At 27.0% G+C, this 18981-nt stretch overlaps 1 protein-coding gene across 1 annotated transcript; it reads right to left on the bottom strand.

Moving 5' to 3' along the window:
• Positions 1-5580: 5580 nt before the first annotated feature.
• LOC135929796 (trans-1,2-dihydrobenzene-1,2-diol dehydrogenase-like) lies at positions 5581-17991 on the bottom strand. Its single transcript, XM_065466517.1, has 8 exons — positions 17881-17991; positions 17583-17694; positions 13973-14136; positions 12223-12360; positions 11623-11740; positions 7786-7910; positions 6770-6920; positions 5581-5747 (listed from the first exon to the last, which is right to left on the bottom strand). The coding sequence occupies exons 1-8, from the start codon at positions 17977-17979 to the stop codon at positions 5638-5640; spliced, it is 1017 nt and encodes a 338-aa protein (XP_065322589.1). The 5' UTR covers positions 17980-17991; the 3' UTR covers positions 5581-5637.
• Positions 17992-18981: the final 990 nt, after the last annotated feature.

Genomic DNA, 18981 nt, shown 5'->3' with positions numbered 1-18981 from the left:
TTTATCATTTGAATATATTTAATAAATTAATTTTTATAATAGTTTGTATCATAAAAAAATATTTGTCATATCTAGTGTTGTAAACAAACGCGTTCAAAATGAACGCGTTCGTGAACGAAGTTCGTTTTTTTGAATGAACGCGTTCAATTTTACGTTCGTTCAATTTTAAAAACACTTTTTATTTTTATTTATTTGAAAAATTAATATTAATCCGCATTTTTTAACAAAAAATTCTTATATTTTTATTTATTTGAAAAATTAATATTTAATCCAATTTTTTAACAAAAAAGTCTTATATTTTTTAATCAGCTGTTTTTACTTTTTCCTCTTTCATATTGCAATTAACGTACCATAACGTGCTACTGCTAGAGAAGATAAGATTAAAGTTTATTAATTGCATGGATATAAATATTTTATCATCAGATTCTGAAAATCAAAATTCAATATTAGATGAATTAGAATTACCATGGCCCAAATATCAAAAATATTTCACTGTTTTAAAATCAAAAGGTAATTCAATAGTTTTTAGTATAGCTAACGCTGTATTAACTGCTAAGCGTTCATGCCTATCAGATGAAAATTTTGAAAAGCAATTATTATTAAAAATTAATAAGAAAATTTTTTTATAAATTTATTTTTTTATCGCTCTATTATATTGTATTTATAATTATATTATCAAAATAAAACTATTATTTTTTATCATGGCTAATATATTGTGTTGAAAAATATAAGGCATTTATTTATATTAAATTAAATTTTTAAAAAAATTTATCATAAAATTTTGAACGCATGAACGCGTTCATGAACTTGAACGCGTTCCTTTTTTTGAATTTGAACGTGAACGTGAACGCGTTCGATTTTTGTCAATGAACGTTGAACGCGTTCGATTTTTTTAAAAATGTTTATCATATCCTATAAAGAATCAATCAAAAATAAACTCTTATAATAAAATCTCTCAACATTTAATCTTAAAATTTTTAAGTAATTATATTTAACATAAAGTCATATTTAAAATTAATTACAAGAACAGTGGTCATTTTAATTGATAATTTTGCATCACCATTTTTCTACGAATTTAGGTATTAATTATGCAATTTATTTATTAATTTAATTCCAACAACCTGTCATAATTTTATAAAATTTATAAACATCTTTTATTTCTCACCAAAATAATTTAAATTTCTACAAAGAGAAAAAAAGTAATTTAATTTCCAGTAACTGCAATTCCTTTCGATTAAAATCATTTAATACGTTAATATGTTATACGCATTATTCTGTGATTGATAACAAGTTAATTCTATATCAATTAATCAAAAAATTTTTAGTTATTGCCGGATAAATTTAAATAATTTTTTATTTTTCTGATGAAGCTGTTACCCATTATAGAAACAAAAAAAACTTTATAAACCTCTACAACCTTGTGAATGATTTTAGGATCAAGGCAGAATGGTATTTATTACAACTTTTCTCCTCTAAATTGAAAAAGAAGGAAAGAAATAGACTCTACGGAAGATACCTTGGAAGTTTCCTTAAAAATTTAAAAATCTGATTTTTTCCAAAATGTATTTTAATATGTATAAAAATATCTATCCTATATATTTCATTCACTTTGGTCATAAAGTTTTGATTTATTATTTATTTATATTCTAAAATTACTGGGATACTCGTATTGCTTGAATACGCACACAATGAATGTGGGATATATTTTAATTAAAATCTTAGCATAACAATTTAAAGTATTTCCCGACTATATATAATTTAATAGATAAATTGGCTGCGTTATTAAATCATTTAATTTGAATAATAATTAAGGATAATATTTATAATTATAAGTGTAAGTATTTTTTTAAAAAAAGTATTTAAACACTTCACAAAATCTCTTAATTTAAAAAGTTAAAAATGATGATTTATTTTTTATACTGATTCATTATTATACTTAGTAGTCCTATCCAATCAATTAAATATATATTTATTTCATATAATAATAAATTTTTGATAAATTTTTACAGATAATAAATTAAATATATCATTTGCCAAATTACTATAAAATAAATATAAATATTTTAAATTAAAAGATCTTTTTAATATTAAAATAGGCTATTTTATTTTGGACTATTGTTTTTCATCTTTCTTTTCTTGAGTTCTACAACTAATCTTAATCTAGTGTGCTCAATTTTTATAAATGTCTTGATTATGATTTTGGCTAAAATAATATTGTGTAATTAGAGATTTGGCAAAAAGAGCTATAAACCTCTATGTCATCTAAAGAAAATCTCCAGGCTACATAGTATTACTTTGGCTAAAATCTTTATCGGACCTTTTATAAATCGACCAAAATCACACCTGTTTAAAAACCTATTTAAGTCTAATCGCTTATTTTTTTTAAAAAATAAATTTTTATTTGCAGATCTGAAAATTTGTTCTCCGCATAAATTGCTGCAACATACAAATTTTTGTTAAAAAAAAAATTAAGAAAACATCTAAATAAAATAAAGATATAAAACTCATTTTTAATTAAATTAATATAAAGATTTCAATGTATACATAGATTTTTTTTATAAATGCATATTAATATATTTTCTAATAACCGATTGCTATTGAAAATGGGAGAAGAGGAGGGGGGGGGGTTATATTTTGATGAGTTTAATAAAATTAATTAATTAATATAATTTAATTAAATTAAATATTCAAATATCGAGTTAAAATTGAAATTCGATTTAAAAAGATCCGCGAAACGGTATATAGAATTATAATTAATCTCATAAAAGTTTTTTTTGGATATTTAAAAAATTAAATGAAATAATACTATGAACTTAAAGTAGCTTTTACGTAAAATAATATTGTGGGGTCTATTCAATTTTTGTTTAATTTTATATAATAGTTTTGGAATTCTTTTAACCTTCAGAGCCTTCCCGCTGTGTAGAGATTACATCAGCCAGGCCTTACTTATCAATAACTGACATTATTATAAAATATGAATAATTAAAAATTATATATTTTAGATGCAATAATTTTTTAAAATAAAATTAAATACAATATTTGATAACGAGGTAGAATTTGATTACGATACCATTAGTAGCAGATAGATATATTAGGCATTGTGTAGGTACGGTGGTTTAACAAATAGTATCTTAAAAGCAGGGATGTTAACCCAGACCCCGAGTCTAAACCCTTTGAACTTTTATTATAAATGACCATTTAATATATTAATAATCAGTATTTTAGTCACGGTTCCATTTAGGTTCGGATAGAAAATCATTTAACAGTTATGGTTCGGTTCAGATTCGATAAAATAGCGGTTAATACCGGTTTAATGGTCCTGTTCGGTTCCCTGATTTTAACCCTTATTTAGAATAATGACTGCTCAATAGAAATATTGTAACTAGATTTCGATATTGATGGCAAATATATTTAGAGAGCTGTAATATTTTTTATAATTAAGGATTCATGTTCTTCAAAATGACCCCTTCCAAATTAGCTCCATGGTCACCTTTAGGTATGATTTTTCACTTATCTATATTACTGACTAATTCATTTAAGAGAAAAATATAAGTAGAAAAGGAATGAACTGTGTCAAATCTGGCATGAACTGTCTAAATTTTCCAAAGAAAAATAAAATAAATTTATATATATTATTATATTGATAAACTAATTAGAATTCATTATTATTTTGTAAAACCACATCATATGGATATTTTTAGTTTAAAGATGTACAATTCCTCACATCTACGAAATAATATAGAAGATAGATTTGGGAAAAATTTGAATATATTGCATTTCAAGACAGCACAAAAGAAAATTTTTTTTAATAAAGGTTATAACAATACAAATACTTTAAAATAAACTCAAATATCAAAATTTTATAAATAATATATAAAATTTGGCCATTTTGAAATTTATATAGGAAAAATGGCCCTTTTATCAAACTATTTATCTTAACTTTAATAAATATAACTTAATCATAAATCTACAAATTGGTCATTTAGATATTTTGTAAACTAAAAAAGAGAAGACAAAAATATGGCTCTAATATTATAAGAAGCAGTTAAAAGATTGTAAATCAATTTAAGTAATAATGAAAAAATTAATACAAACTTCTTATGGATATTATTAAACAAGTATTTTGATAATTTAATAATTATAAAATAGATTGCTACTAAAACGACGTGGATATAGTAAAATATGTAATTCCGCAAGGAAAAGAATGTAAACGAAAAAAAATTTTTTTTGGATAAAACCGGTTTAACTTCATTTATGGTACTCTTTACTCCTAAAAAAATAATTATATCGGTTCAGTTATGGCTACAGTTCAGATATTTATAAAGGTTTAGCGCTTTATTTCGGTTCACCTATTTTTAAACAAAAATTGATAAATATTTAATTGTATTTGACCAATTGTTTAATTTAAATAATTCATTTTTTTTTAATTACCTAATTTTCAAAAAAATATGTATCATATAATATATTCACATAATAATGTAAAATTATAGCTCATTTCAATAAGAAAAAGAACAACTAATTAATATCATTATTTTTTGTTTATAATTTTTATAGGCGACCTAAAGAACTAAATGAACTTTATTAGTCACTTCCGTAGACTAAATTAGTTGTTTTAGTTGGTCAATAGAATTACTCTCTTTCGTCGATTAAATTTGTTGCCCAATCGACTAATATAGTAGCTAGTTTTTAATCAAGTTCAGAGACAGGAAGTCGAAAGAATTTGGCTCTTTAATGGAAAGATTATTTATGAGTAATTTATATTACAATATTTTTAAAAAGGCGAGAAATTCCAAGAAAAGTTGCTTTTAGGTAAAATGATTGAAACTATCTATATACGCAGATAAAACGCGTAATGGATTGATGCTAGGATTGAATATATTTAGTGAAGGTCAGGTAATTTGGGTGATGAGGTATGATTGATGGGTTAGAGAAAAATTCTTTCTTCCTTTCTTTCTCGAGGATTATATTTATTATTTTGGCCAAAATCTTTATCGGGCCCTTTTTAAATCGACCCAAATCGGGCTTATTAATAAAACTAGGTAAAATTTTTAAAAATAAAATCCCAACAAAGAATACAAATACATATTATGTAAAAACCCAACTAAAATTCCCTTCGAGATATGTCATCCTATAGCTTAAAAATGCAAGAAGTGTTGCTAAACGACTCGATTTTTAAAAACGGTGACTCAATATTTTTTCCAGAGACTCGAGATTTGAGCTAATAGATGTTTTAAGTATTATATTTAATTAATAATTATTTTCTAATTATTTTTTGAAAACTATTGAAATTCGTGATATTTTTTAACTATTCAACTTTAAATGATCTTCTAGATCACCTTAAAATGTCTAACATGATTCCACTTGATTATCGCATATTAGTAAGAAATCATAGTATACTATAAACGGTGCCTAAGCCATAAGGGAGAATTTTAAAAAAGTGATAGAATGACTTAGAATTTACATCTATTTTATTTTTACTATATTTTATATTAAAGGCAAAACTAACCCGTAATTGTTATAATTTAGTAAATTAAAAAATAAGATTTTCTTTGTCATGATTATCTACATATTTATAAAATAAGAATAGAATATACATCATTTTAACATAAATGGGCAACATTTTAATTTTAAATGTGTTCATTGCTGGTCTTGGTTATATTTAACTCCGATTATCTTGCGGCATTTTTCGATCAAAGTGGCAAATATCAAAGTGTCCTCGTGAGTGACGATAGGACATTCTTTTAGCCCTTAATTTTCAAAATGCAATTTAAAATATAGAATTATTATATAGCAAAAAGAGGCCTCCATTAAAGTTAATATAATTGGCATTTAGAATAAATAAGTTAATTTTTTTTTCAATAATTTTTATTCGTTTTTCAAACATTATAAAACTACCATTAAAAAAAGAGGATAGGAACGATTTTTTAAAAGATACGAAAGAGAAGAGAAATTGAACTTAAGGGTACATCATCCCAAAGAGTTATAAATGGTCATGTAATTTGAACGACACATATTGAGATATTTTGTGATTTAATATCTTGCATTAGGATAGATTGAATCTTAAGATATTTTTTCCCCAGATTCCTCGATCGCAAATCCTAAGAATTTCGGTTCATGTTTCGTCGACTTAACCTAATTTCTAAATCATCCATATACCATACCTCATTAATTCAGACATAAATTTGTTATCTATTATATCCAAAACAAAATTATCTTTCAAATTTAATCACTGAATTTCATTAATTTTTTTTTATTTTTGAAATTTAATAAAGATTTAGTTCAAAAGTGTGGAATCAATTAATCGTTTTAAGGTAAGGCAATTTACTATTATATTATTTTAAAAACAAAGATCCCTCCCGCCTCCCAATAATCATGAAAGTCACTTTTAAATAAAAAGGTTAGAGAAATTAAATTCAATAATTAAAACAAAAAAAAATAAGAGGAGAAAATGAATCCAGGAAAAAAAAACTGACGGAAAAAAATATGCGGAATTAAAAACTTAAAAATACAAATTCTTTATTAAACACTATTTAAATGGTTATATTATATATATTAATACAGATTCATTCATTGTTTCAAATATCTTATAATCATGCATAAAATTTATAGTCAATAAATATATCTGTTATAACAAATTTTCTATAAGAAAAAAGGACTAAATTTTAAGTCCGCCCTTTTTTTAGTCGAGTTTTTTTTCCACAAGTTTTTCTTCCAATAAACCCTTTGACGTCTCACGCTTTGTTTTCACATCATATAATATATATTTAACCTTTACGTATACAGTTCTTAACTTCGTTTGCTTCGTAAAGAAACCCCACTCCGTTATCGTAATAAGATTTGGCTACGGATTTGGGAAAAGGAAATTCGTGCTTTTTATCCAAGATTTCCATAGAATTGCTACACCAAAACGGCCTATGTATCTAAATTCGTATTCGTATTGGATATATTTATATGTATATATTAAGGACCATTAACAAGAAAATTTTTAAGTTCCTGTTAACGTTCTACTGGGTATCAGGCACCATCTAACATTTAAATGGTTGAATAATTTTGTAGCGGTAAAAAAAAGTATCGGCCAATACTGACGCAGAACTAATCCTCAAGGTGTCAGTGCATTTCAGCTTATTATAAAAAAATTAGACGATAAAATTCTATGCAAATGTAAATATTTATTTAATCAAAAATATAATTTCAGTTTAGGATTTCGCTTAATCATCTAAGCACTTGAAATGATTAAGCTATTAAATTTTATAACAAAGAAGTATATTAAAGGAAATGTTGCCCTATAAAAGTTGTCTACCTTTTTCGATAGTTTACAGTCTGTCGGTCCGACCCCATTTGACTCAACTCATCTGAGCTCATATATAACATGACATGTACTATACATATTAATATTTTTATAAATTAAATATTTATCAAAGACCATATATCCGGACCGGGCCTGAAAATTTTTTTTTAAAAAAAATACCTGGGCCGGGCCGTATATTCTAAAACCAAATATTTGAAGTAGCCATTATTAGCTACAAAAATCAAAAATAAATAAAATATATTTTAAAAAAATCAGGGCCGGGCCGGGTCAAAAATAATTTTTAAAAAATAATCCGGGCCGGGTCGAAAAATTTTTTAAAAAAAATCCGGGTCGGGCTGTACAAATTGTTCCTCTGCAACTCTGATATTTATTTAAAAAATTATTCCATAAAAATGTAAAACTTATACATCTTATTATAAAATGGATTTGGAAAGTTTACTAAAATTTTTAATACATGTTTATAAATTAAATCAAACTTTGATTGTTCCTTTAGTTCCGCAAATTATGGCTTCATTGGGAACTTCATTCATACAAGTAACTTGGAAAGTGGCAATTCTCTCTCCCGAATATTGCATAGTGACAGAATCAAATACATCAACACCTATTTTATAATCAAAATATTTAAAAAATGTTATATTAATTCAGCATTCAATGAAGTTAATTTAAGTGCATTTATATATATATATTTTAAAGACCTAACCCTTAATCAGGCCAGTTTACCCGGACCGGATTCAATTTTTTAAATATACCAGGCGGGTCTAAAAAAAAATTTTTTTTAAAACGGCCGAATATTTTAAATAGCCATTATTAACTATAAAAATTAAATATAATATATTATAAAACCCGGGTAGGGCCTGAAAATATAAAGCCCGAGCCAAGCCAAGCCGAAATTGTTTTTTAATGGTACATCTGCACGTCTCTGATATGTTCATTGTATACAAATTAGGGATGTAAAAAAAAGAAAATTATATATTTATGAAAATGTTCTCTTTCTTCGACAGACACAAATATCATTTTAACAGAATTTTTGAAACACTCTATATATTATGATTTAAAAAGAATAAATTATTTTTTTTAATAAACTCAAATTAACAAAAAGGATTGCAATTTGTAAATAATGGGAAAAAAAATTTCTAAGTATTCACTCGGGTGATATGTACCACTTTTTTAAAAATTTCTTTTAAATGTTATTTATTAATATAAAATTTATATGTATATTTTTTTTCATGCAATTTTTAATATTATGCCTCATTTGTTTTTTGTAAAAATATATTTCATATTGTTGATAAACGGCTCAATTTGAGCCTTTTTTAAAACGGTTAACTCAATATTTTATCCAAAAAATTATTACGCAAGCTTGAAGATATTGCTCATAGATGGCACAAAGGCTGGATATCCATTAGCAAAATATCGAGACTTTTTGGCAAAATCATTGAGTTTACCGTTATAAAATCAACTCAAATTGAGTCGTTTAACAACACTATCGATTATACTAAGTTTTATTTCTAAATTGAAATTCTTTTTTTAAATAAAATTACTTACAATTACAATAGAAAAAGAATAATTCTCGAAAAAGATAATTCTTTTTTTTCCTCTTAAATAAGTGATCAAGATTATTTTATATTAACGTTTTATTTTATCATATTAACATTATTTAAAATCAATTTATTTTGACAATTGATATATTTTTTTGATATCAATTTTAAACGAACATTTTCATTTTACATAATTGGTTATTTGATGATTTATTTATTGTTAAAAAAGATATAAAAGGAAAATTGTTTTTGGTTAAAAAAGGATAAATAAAATGTAATTTATAACAATAAAATAAAAGGAAAATATGACTTATTTTAATATGAATATTGTAATAATATAAAAAAGAGAATTAATAATAATTCTATTAAAAAAATATATCAATTGTCAAAATAAATTGATTTTAAAATAATGTTAATATGATAAAATAAAACGTTAATATAAAATAATCTTGATCACTTATTTAACATTCCACCCTCCAAAGAAATTCGACTTACGTTTTCCTTGTGAGTGGTAACGCCATTGACGTTCATGATGTAATCTTCCAAATGTTTTGGTATTTGTTTGAGTCTGACCGGTCGAGCATTCCTTATAACTGGATTCATTGATTCTTTCATATTGCTCCTTTCTCTTATGTAGATAGACCCAGTAGGATATCCGCTATTTTGCCTAGTCCTTGTCCTTAATCGCGGCTTCAGGGACATCATTCGAGAATCTCATTTTAATCTAATCCAGATGTCTCCTGACTTTAGCATACCCCCTGCCTATTTTGAATATCAAATTGCCCTCTTTGTCAGTGACCATGCCCTTCTTCCATTTGTTAACTTTAAACGTTTTAAACCACACTTGTCACCAATCTCTATTGTTCTTGCAGGTGATATGATTTTCTCTAATGAGTTGTCGCTCATTTTTATTGGTTTAAGCAAGTCCCAGGTAGTTATCGTCATATGCAGGAATAATTTTTTCCTTGGTGCAACACCGTTGCAGCATTAGGGGTGTTCCGATAGTACAACAAAAACCTTTCAAGGGCGATCTTCTCGTCGAGTTTTTTATTTTCCAGACTTCTTTTCATGTGATTTTTGAAGGTTTTGATCATCCTCTCCACCAGCCCATTGGATTGCTGGTAATATGCCGACGTTCGAGTGTGCTTGATCTCGTGGTCTTTGCAAAACTTTTCAAACAACTTGCTGGTAAAGTTGGTGCCATTATCTTTCATTTGTTTAGGTATTCCAAACAAGCTTATAGTCATCAGTTCAATGACAGTCTGTCCAGCCGTTATAGAGTTCATCGATTTAATGATGGGGAACTTGCTGTGTGATCGACCATTACAAACCAGTATTTTTGCAGAAACGGCCCTGCGAAATCTATATGCATTCTTTCAAAAGGTTTATTAACGGCAGTCCAAGCGTGTTGTATTTTTTTGGATTATCGCCCCAAGAATTGCATGACTCACAATTTCTAACGTCAATATCTATATCGGTGTTTAGGCTAGGCCACCAGATATAGTCTCTGGCAAAAAGTTTTGGCCAATGAGCCCCCAAATGTCCTCTATGCTACTCCTGCAGCATTAGTTTTCTCATGTTGAACGGTATGATCACTTTTGATTCATTGTAAAGGCAGTCAACAACTATGCTCAATTTATTTTCCATGAACCTGTAAGTTTTGTTTTGTATGACTTCACCTTTTCTTATATCACTGATGACGTCCATAATCTCTTTATCGCGATTAAGGACAAGGACACACTAACATTGACCGCAATCGTTAGGCAACATGGCGGATATCCTGGGTCTATCTATATAAGAGAAAGGAGCAATATGAAAGAATCAATGAATCCAGTTATAAGGAATGCTCGACCGGTCACACTCAAATAAATAACAAAACATCTGCAAGATTACATCATGAACGTCAAAGGCGTTACCACTCAACATATCCAAGGAAAACATAAGTCGAATCTTTGGAGGATGGAATGTTAAATTAGTGATCAATATTATTTTATATTACGTTTTATTTTATCATATTAACATTATTTAAAATCAATTTATTTTGACAATTGATATATTTTTTTGATATCAATTTTAAACGAACATTTTCATTTTACATAATTGGTTATTTGATGATTTATTTATTGTTAAAAAAGATATAAAAGGAAAATTGTTTTTGGTTAAAAAAGGGATAAATAAAATGTAATTTATAACAATAAAATAAAAGGAATATGTGACTTATTTTAAGATGAATGTTGTAATAATATAAAAAAGAGAATTAATAGATCATATAAATTCTTGTTCATTAGTACTCTAAGTAAAATACTACTTTGTACAAACTTACGTTCTTAATTATTGTAAAATAAAAATGAAATTAAAAATTCATAGAAACTAAAATCCTCTAGAAAAATGACATAAAACCAAGATAATTAGGTAAAAAATAATATTAATTGAGTAGTAAAGCAAACTTAAATATTAATAAAAGATCGGACCCAAAATGTGGTTGGCACACAATTGGTCCAGTCACCCACTAAGGCCGATAGAACCGTACTATTGACTTTCAGTACTCATAAGGCCGCATTGGTAGCAAGATCAGATCCGATATAATTTAAGAGCTGATCAATTCTTAAAATATGTTTACAGGATCAATTTTTCTTTATTAAAATAAATTTCTTAAATTACACTCATGATTGAATGGATAAAATTAATATTAAAATCAATAGAAGAGAAATACTTTTGTATTTCTTAGAAAAAAATTTATCTTATAAGAATCTGTAAAATTTAGATTTATAAACGCACCATATTCATTTAGGTATCCAACGGCAGTTACATTTTTAGGCATTTCGCCAAACACCATCTGAGAAATAGCGATAGTGTATACACCCATGTCCAACATACATCCGCCACCTAATTCGGGCTTTGAAATTTATTGTTTTTTTAAGTAAAAAATGGTTTGTTAAAACTATCTTATACTTTATTAAACAGAGTTCGAAACCGGAAATCGAGAACTCTTAAAATTTATACGAACCGGAATCCTAAATTTTCAGCAACCGGAACCCATTTTTAAATTTAGAGGTAACGGGTTCCCCGGAAACCTATTCTAACGAATGTGCAAGTAATTTACAAATATATCGTTTAAAATCAGAGATGAAGCGATATCGGTCGATACATTCAATTTTAAACGATATCTGAGTTTATTCTCCCGAACCAGAAGCCCACTTAATAATATTTTAAGTAACCGAATATTTATAATATTTAAAAACGGGAGCTCCCAATTCCAAGCTCTTTTTTGACAACCAAAAAAAAAATTTATCAAAATTTATCGTCATAAACTTTGAACCCCAAAGAAAAATCAAATATAATAAAATAAAATAATTTATTTTAGAAAAGGGTCTGTACCTTTAAAATTCTTTGCATTTTATCCTTATCAACGGCTTTTCCAATAGTTACTGTTACTAATTTGACATCCCCCAAGGTTTTTTTCTTTAATTCTTCTCTTAATTTTACTTGCACAGGAAAAAATCTGGCCCACATTCCCTTTGTTTTTTTTTATAAATAAAATTTTAAAAAAACTAATAAATAAATTAGAAAATATAATATTAATTTTTATTCAATAAATACAAGGCATTCAAAATTTGAGTTTAATGTTTTATTTAATTTATTTAATTTATGATTTACCCATCAACTGACAAAAAATGCACAAGTTCCCAATTTTCACCGATAAAATTAGGGCTATGCCGATCCACAAATTTTTCATCGATCCGATCCCATATTTTCCGATAATTCCATAAAACCGATCAGAATAACCAATACATTTACCATTTTTTGAACCAATGTCATACAAAAAAATATTTTTCATTCATATAACCATGACTTATCAGGGCTTTTATAAAAATCGACCCGAATAGGCTTTTTAACAACACTAACCACGACTAACTATAATGAATGATTAAGGGCATTGTTTTTTTTCTTTTAGTTTAATCATCTCATTAAAATATGAGTAATGTTTGAGCTGAATGGATTTTTTTAGCCCCTCTTGTCAAATCGGATAGGTTTTTTTTTTGAAAATATTGGCCCGATTCGATATTTAGCATCGGGGTCTTAACAAAACTTTTTTTTTAAAAAAAGGAAACAAATAAGAAACATAGGTTTCAAAGTTTAATAATAATGCGATTTAAAAACCCGAATATGAACATCTAATTATTGATGCGCATATTTTTTATCGGACCGGGAGGACCGATGTTATAATTTCCGATCCGATAAAATGGCTTCTTAATTTTTTAAGTAAATGTATATTATAAATATGATTAAATTCCAATTTTAAGTATTAATTTAAATATTTATTTCAAATTTCATAATATATTTGTTTATTACTTACTTGTAAATAGATAAATTTGCATTAAAAAGATTAGTTTGTTTACAGAATCCAAAATCAGGGATGATATGATATCGGATCGGTAATAAAGCATAGAGCCTACATGAGCGAGGTGGGTAGAAACAGTTGGCTACCATTTTTTTTGTAGGGGGATAGGGGGTAGGCATTTAAAGGGGGTAGGCTAGAGGTAGGCTAAATTTATTGAGGGGTTTTCTATTAAATTTTTAAATGAAATAGGACAAAATATATTGCTGTAAAATATTAATGATATTGCTAAATAATGACCAAATTTATCCGTTATATACAATCAGTCATTATTTTTCAAATAAAACTTATTTATGGATAATTTCTGGTATCTTTTCAAATGAAATTTTAAAGGATTAGACATTCTATTAACAAGCTCATATTCATGCCAAGCAATATACTAAAATAATGCATTGCATACAATTCATTAAATAAGGGGGTTTAAAAATATTCATGTTCTAAATAATAATTCCCTTTTTCAGTTGGTAATAGAGTAATGATAATTTTAAAATATATGAAGGGAGTGCCATTATAATTAAAAACGCGTAATTCAAAATGTGGAAATATCGCCGGCGAAAGGGGCGAAATTTTTTTAGGAGAGTAGATATTTTGAGGGGGGTGGGGGTTTCAATCTAATATGGGATCAGATAGACCTCCAAAAAAGTGGATGTACACACCCTCCCCCACCCCCTAAATCTAATGAATTATTTGGTTATTAAGAGGAATAAGCTAATTTGCGGTACAAATTACCTCCATGAAAAAGACTTTATTTTTTTGAGCTGCAGCAATCATATCTTGTGTCTCTTTAACGTTCATTCCTAGTGGTTTCTCGCACAACACATTTTTACCCAAATTGAGCAGCATCATCACAACTTCATGATGAGCATTATTAATTGTGCCCACATAATATACCTCTTGAAATATAAAATAACATAATCAATATTAAATCACGGGTTATTAGCAACTTTTACAAAATGAATATAAACATAATCCGTGTAATGGGAAAGATGTAATAATTCTGAAAGCATATTATTCATTTTTTGCTTAATTTGTGAGATAACCCAGATAAGAGCAAACCCGTTCATAGTGTTGTTTTTTGAAGCACAAATTTATGAATATAGTTAATCTTAACCCGTAATTCATAGTTAGCACGAATAGCTATAATTTTGTATACTTCACCACGAATTCGCGTTAACTGTAAATGCAGCGGAGTTGTTAAAGTAGCGCGCTATCTTTTTTGGTAGCTATAGCTAATAGCCGCTACTTTTTTTTAAATTATTTAATTTTTTAGCGCGCTACTTAGCTACTTTTAAAAAATATAATGAATGTAAGTATAAACATGAAAATTTAAATATAATATCATAATTAATTATAATTTTTATAATTTATTAATTAATTTTGAAATAAATATATTTTCAATTTTTAATTTATATTTTCAATCTGTGTTAATAATCTAAAATGGCATCGCCCATGGATATCCAAATCCTTGAAAGTGATTCAGACATGGAAGATTCAATGGAAGAAAATGTACTTAATAGCTCTAATAACGATTTCCCATTCCTTAGATTTGAAAAATTTTTTAAAATAAATATTAAAACAAAATCTGGATTCAAATTCCTGTGCTTAAAATGTAAAAAAAATATATCATCAAATCAATCGAGTAGCTATAACCTGAAGAAACACCTAAAGGTAAATTGTTATTTTTACATTATAATATTATTTATTTTATTAGACTGTTCACGCCAATTGCTATAAGGAAATAGAGAAACATATAAAAAATTTTGGTATAAGAGAATCTTCATTCAAATAGACAAATACTATCCAAACCAAATTAACTGATAATAAACATGCCAATATTTCACAAAAATTGGCTGATAAAGTAATTGTTGATTTTATTATTGACACAGTTCAGCCATTGTCCTTGGTTGATAATCCATCATTTACTATGATGATTAAAACTTTATCCCCTGGCACAACAGTTTTATGTCGCCAGACACTTATGAATAAAATAGCCGACAACTTCAAAGTGATGAAAGATGCTCTAATAGTAGAGTTATCAGATATATCTTATGTATGTACACCGGCAGATAGTTGGACACATAACAGAAGGTAAAAACTTATTTATATTTATAAATTGATCTGATTCAATATTTTTAGAGCTTCCTTGCCCTCAAGTGCTAGTGTCGTGAGATTATTTAGTAAAGCAAAGCTTATACTTTCTGATCGTCGCTCTAGACTTGTGGATGATAATATTGAAATGATATTATTATTAAAATGCAACAAATTAAAATAAATATTTATTTATATTGCTTATTTTTTTATAATCTAAACTAACTATATTTTTATATTTATAAATGTTGATTTTTATATATTATTTATTTTACATTTACATTATAAGCAAAAAATAAATTTAAAAAAAATTTGTTTCATTTGTTTCTAAAATTTTTTTATAAAAAGTAGCTTAAAAGTAGCTAATAGCGCGCTACTTTTTTCAAATAGCGAAAGCGGTAGCGCGCTACTTTTTTTGACAAATAGCTATAGCGGTAGCGCGTTACTTTTAAAAATAGCGTTTAACAACTCTGAAATGCAGGGTCATTGCTCGACATGTGGTTACCTAATTTTAAAAAGTTAGCTAGGTAGATTATGAGATGTAGTTATAATTTATAAGAAAAATGTAGAGAGGTGTAAACTCCAAAATATGAGTAAAAAAATGTCAATATTCTTATTTATTTCCCTTTATTTTTACCCTATTATGTTTAAGACTATGAAATATGTGTACCTAGAAACTACTATTTTCACACAATAGTGACAAAGCCTGGGATATTTCCCATTCTTTAAATGTAATGATATAGTCATTTTTTCTAATTAAAAAGATCCTTTGGATTATAGGATCTGTGGCATTATTTTATTATATTTAAATTCAATAACATGAAAAAAGTAAAACATTTTAGTTCTCTAGATTCCGCTGTCATTCATAAAAGAATGATCAGAATTTTCTCTAATTTTTTTTCCTCCATTCTCATAGTTGTCTTGTGCCACTCTCGAGATCTAGACTATATATTTTATCTAAAATCTTGATCTAACTATTTTCAAAACTCGACAAAATCAAAATGATTTTAACATTGCTATTCTTGGGTCAAACAAACCTAGTAGGGAGTAGGCCATAAGTCTGACATATCAACCAAAATCAAACTATATAAGAACACTAGTTAGGACTTTAGAGATTGAGACTTGATGTTTAAAAAAAAGACATAAAAGTTTTTAGATTTTAATAGGGTCTTTTCTGATATTTTCAATATTACCTTAATCAGGCCCAGTCCAGGTACGCAGGTCAGGCCATATATTAATTTTTTTTAATGGGCCAGACCTAAAAAAAATTTTATAAGATACCTGGGCTTGGCTATATTTTTCAAACTATAATATTTTAATTTCCTATTATTAGCTATAAAATTTAAGAAATAATATATTTTTAAAAAATCTGGGCCAGGCTGAAAAAATAATTATTTCAAAAAATATCTGGGCTTGGCAATGCAAATGGTACCTATGCAGGTCTCTGGTTTAGAGAATAAAAATTTTTTAAATAAAAAATAAGAGAGAAAAAACAGACTATTTAGTGTATTCATTTTAAAAATTTGACAAATCCAATATTTTTTATAAGCTTGCAATCAATTATGCTGGTATCTTATTTAGAGCAAAAGTGAGACATTATATCTTGACATTTAGGTTTCAGAATTTGTGATAGTCATTATATTATTTCAGGCAAATCCCCAAACCATCTACATGAAACCAATTATAAATTTTATTTTTAATATTGACAATAAGGATGCTAGAAGAGATCTATGCTTCATAGACAAGCCAATGAGAAAAAAAGGTTTATACTGGGCAAATTGTAAGATATTTTATGCCTAGGTCAAATACCTTTGATAATATGCATAAATGTATATCCAAGATTTTGCTGAGGGGGGAGGCACTATACGATAGGGGTTTACCCAATAAATTTCATTGGAGGTGTTGAAGTTCCGTTATTGTAGACCTTTGATTATATGAATCTTTTATAAAAATAACTTTTGTTAGTCATTATTTTAAAAGGTTATTAATTTTTCTTTCAAAATTTTCCTTAGTGATATATTGTATACATTTCTGGGGGAGAGGGGGGTTGGCATGAATAGGGAGGAAATGTTTATTAGCTTAAAGTGATATTTATGAAACATTAAGGGCTGGGCTGGCTAATACATAAAATATATTTTATGGGACAGGTAAAAATATTTCTTGGTAGGTTGGAAATCCAAATACTACATTTATATGGGCTGGATACTAGTCCATCCTATAACCTTTGGAACCAGTTTGCTAAATTTAATACCTATATTAGGATGATTTGCTAAGGCTTCATAATTGTCATAAGATTCTTGTATTTCATGTTTTTCAGCAAATTCTTTGGCTTTCTTTTTATCTCTTGCAGCTACAGCTATAATCTTTAAATATGAAAGGTAACTAATCAATCATCCTAACAAATTAATAAAATAATGATCATTTATAAATTGTTCTAAATGATTATAATTATTTAATTAAAAAATGCTAATATAATTTGAAAAATAATTAAGCAAGGTAAAATGAAACTAGCTTTATTTATAGATATTTATTGTATTATCAAAGCAAACCTGATGTCCTTTATCTGGATCACTTCTCAAGCCTATACAAAAATCATTGCTTATTCGACCAGCTGAAATAATTCCCCAACGTAGTTTATCTATTTTCATTTTTTAATAATTTCTTACCTTATCAAGCACGTGGTCACAGACCTACCTAAAGTGAGCGAACGTGAATTGTATGTTGGCCCACTCCTTCATATAGTTGTGCCGATTTTTTTCTCAAGGATATTAACAAATTTTATGGAAATTTGCCCTCAAATTTTTAAACTGTTGAATTATATTACCTTCAATCTTATATCTAGCCAGGGTTGCCATGCCTCCCCCCATCAGTGGGAGTCTCCCACAATTTTTTAGTTTACCCACATACATCTCACTCCCACAAAACTCCCACAATTCGAAATCTCCCACAAAAATCTCCCACAATTTTTTAATTTCTCCCACAATTTTTTTTTAGCATTTTAATGTTTTTAATATATAAATAATAATTTTGAGAAACAGTATTTGATTATTTTTATATTTTTAAAATAAATTTTAAATATTTATTCGAAAAATATGTCTAGTTCTTTTATTTTATTTTTCCGCTAATTTTAAATTCTCCATCCAATCCAATCCATTCGACATTTTCAAAATTTGAAGTTAGAATAGTATGTATAATTATTATAAATATATTTTAAATTTCTAGATTCTATAATTTCAGTGCTCCACTCAACATTTTCATAGAAGAATAGAACTTTTAGAAGTGGATTACTTTGGTATTTCTGCAGCATAATTTAGTGAGCCTTTATTAAATTATATTCTTCTGATTGCAACTGCATATTAACAGCATATAGTAGATTTCCTATATGTAAAATTCCTAAATATACTTCTGCCATTTATTTTTGAAATTTTTTTTCAAATAGGACAGCTTTTATAATCTATTTATTTTTTAAAGGTTTGTAAAATTTTAAAATTCTACGATGGCACGTATTAGGAGGAACCTGTCAACCAACATTATGCTGACTCAATTCTGTAAATACACTATGGTTTTTGCCAAATTTACTGAGGAATTATCAGATCAGAAAGCTGCCATGCAATTCATTGGTAATGCCAAATCTGCCATATTTACCATTA

The sequence above is a fragment of the Gordionus sp. m RMFG-2023 genome, chromosome 5 (genome assembly GCF_954871325.1).
Source record: "Gordionus sp. m RMFG-2023 chromosome 5, tfGorSpeb1-WG-v2, whole genome shotgun sequence".
NCBI classification, from domain to species: Eukaryota; Metazoa; Nematomorpha; class Gordioida; order Chordodea; family Parachordodidae; genus Gordionus; species Gordionus sp. m RMFG-2023.
This window is presented reverse-complemented; position numbering and strand designations above follow the sequence as displayed.

What these genes read in the sequence shown, in the direction of transcription:
- LOC135929796 (XM_065466517.1), bottom strand. Translation starts at nt 17,979, where the DNA reads ATGAAAATAGATAAACTACGTTGGGGAATTATTTCAGCTGGTCGAATA. An exon ending in ATAAAGTCTTTTTCATGGAG is followed by an intron (nt 12,361 to 13,972) that starts GTAATTTGTACC and finishes AAAAAAACAAAG; the next exon opens with GGAATGTGGGCCAGATTTTT. An exon ending in TAAGAACTGTATACGTAAAG is followed by an intron (nt 5,748 to 6,769) that starts GTTAAATATATA and finishes TTGAAAATTAAG; the next exon opens with GGCTAAAAGAATGTCCTATC.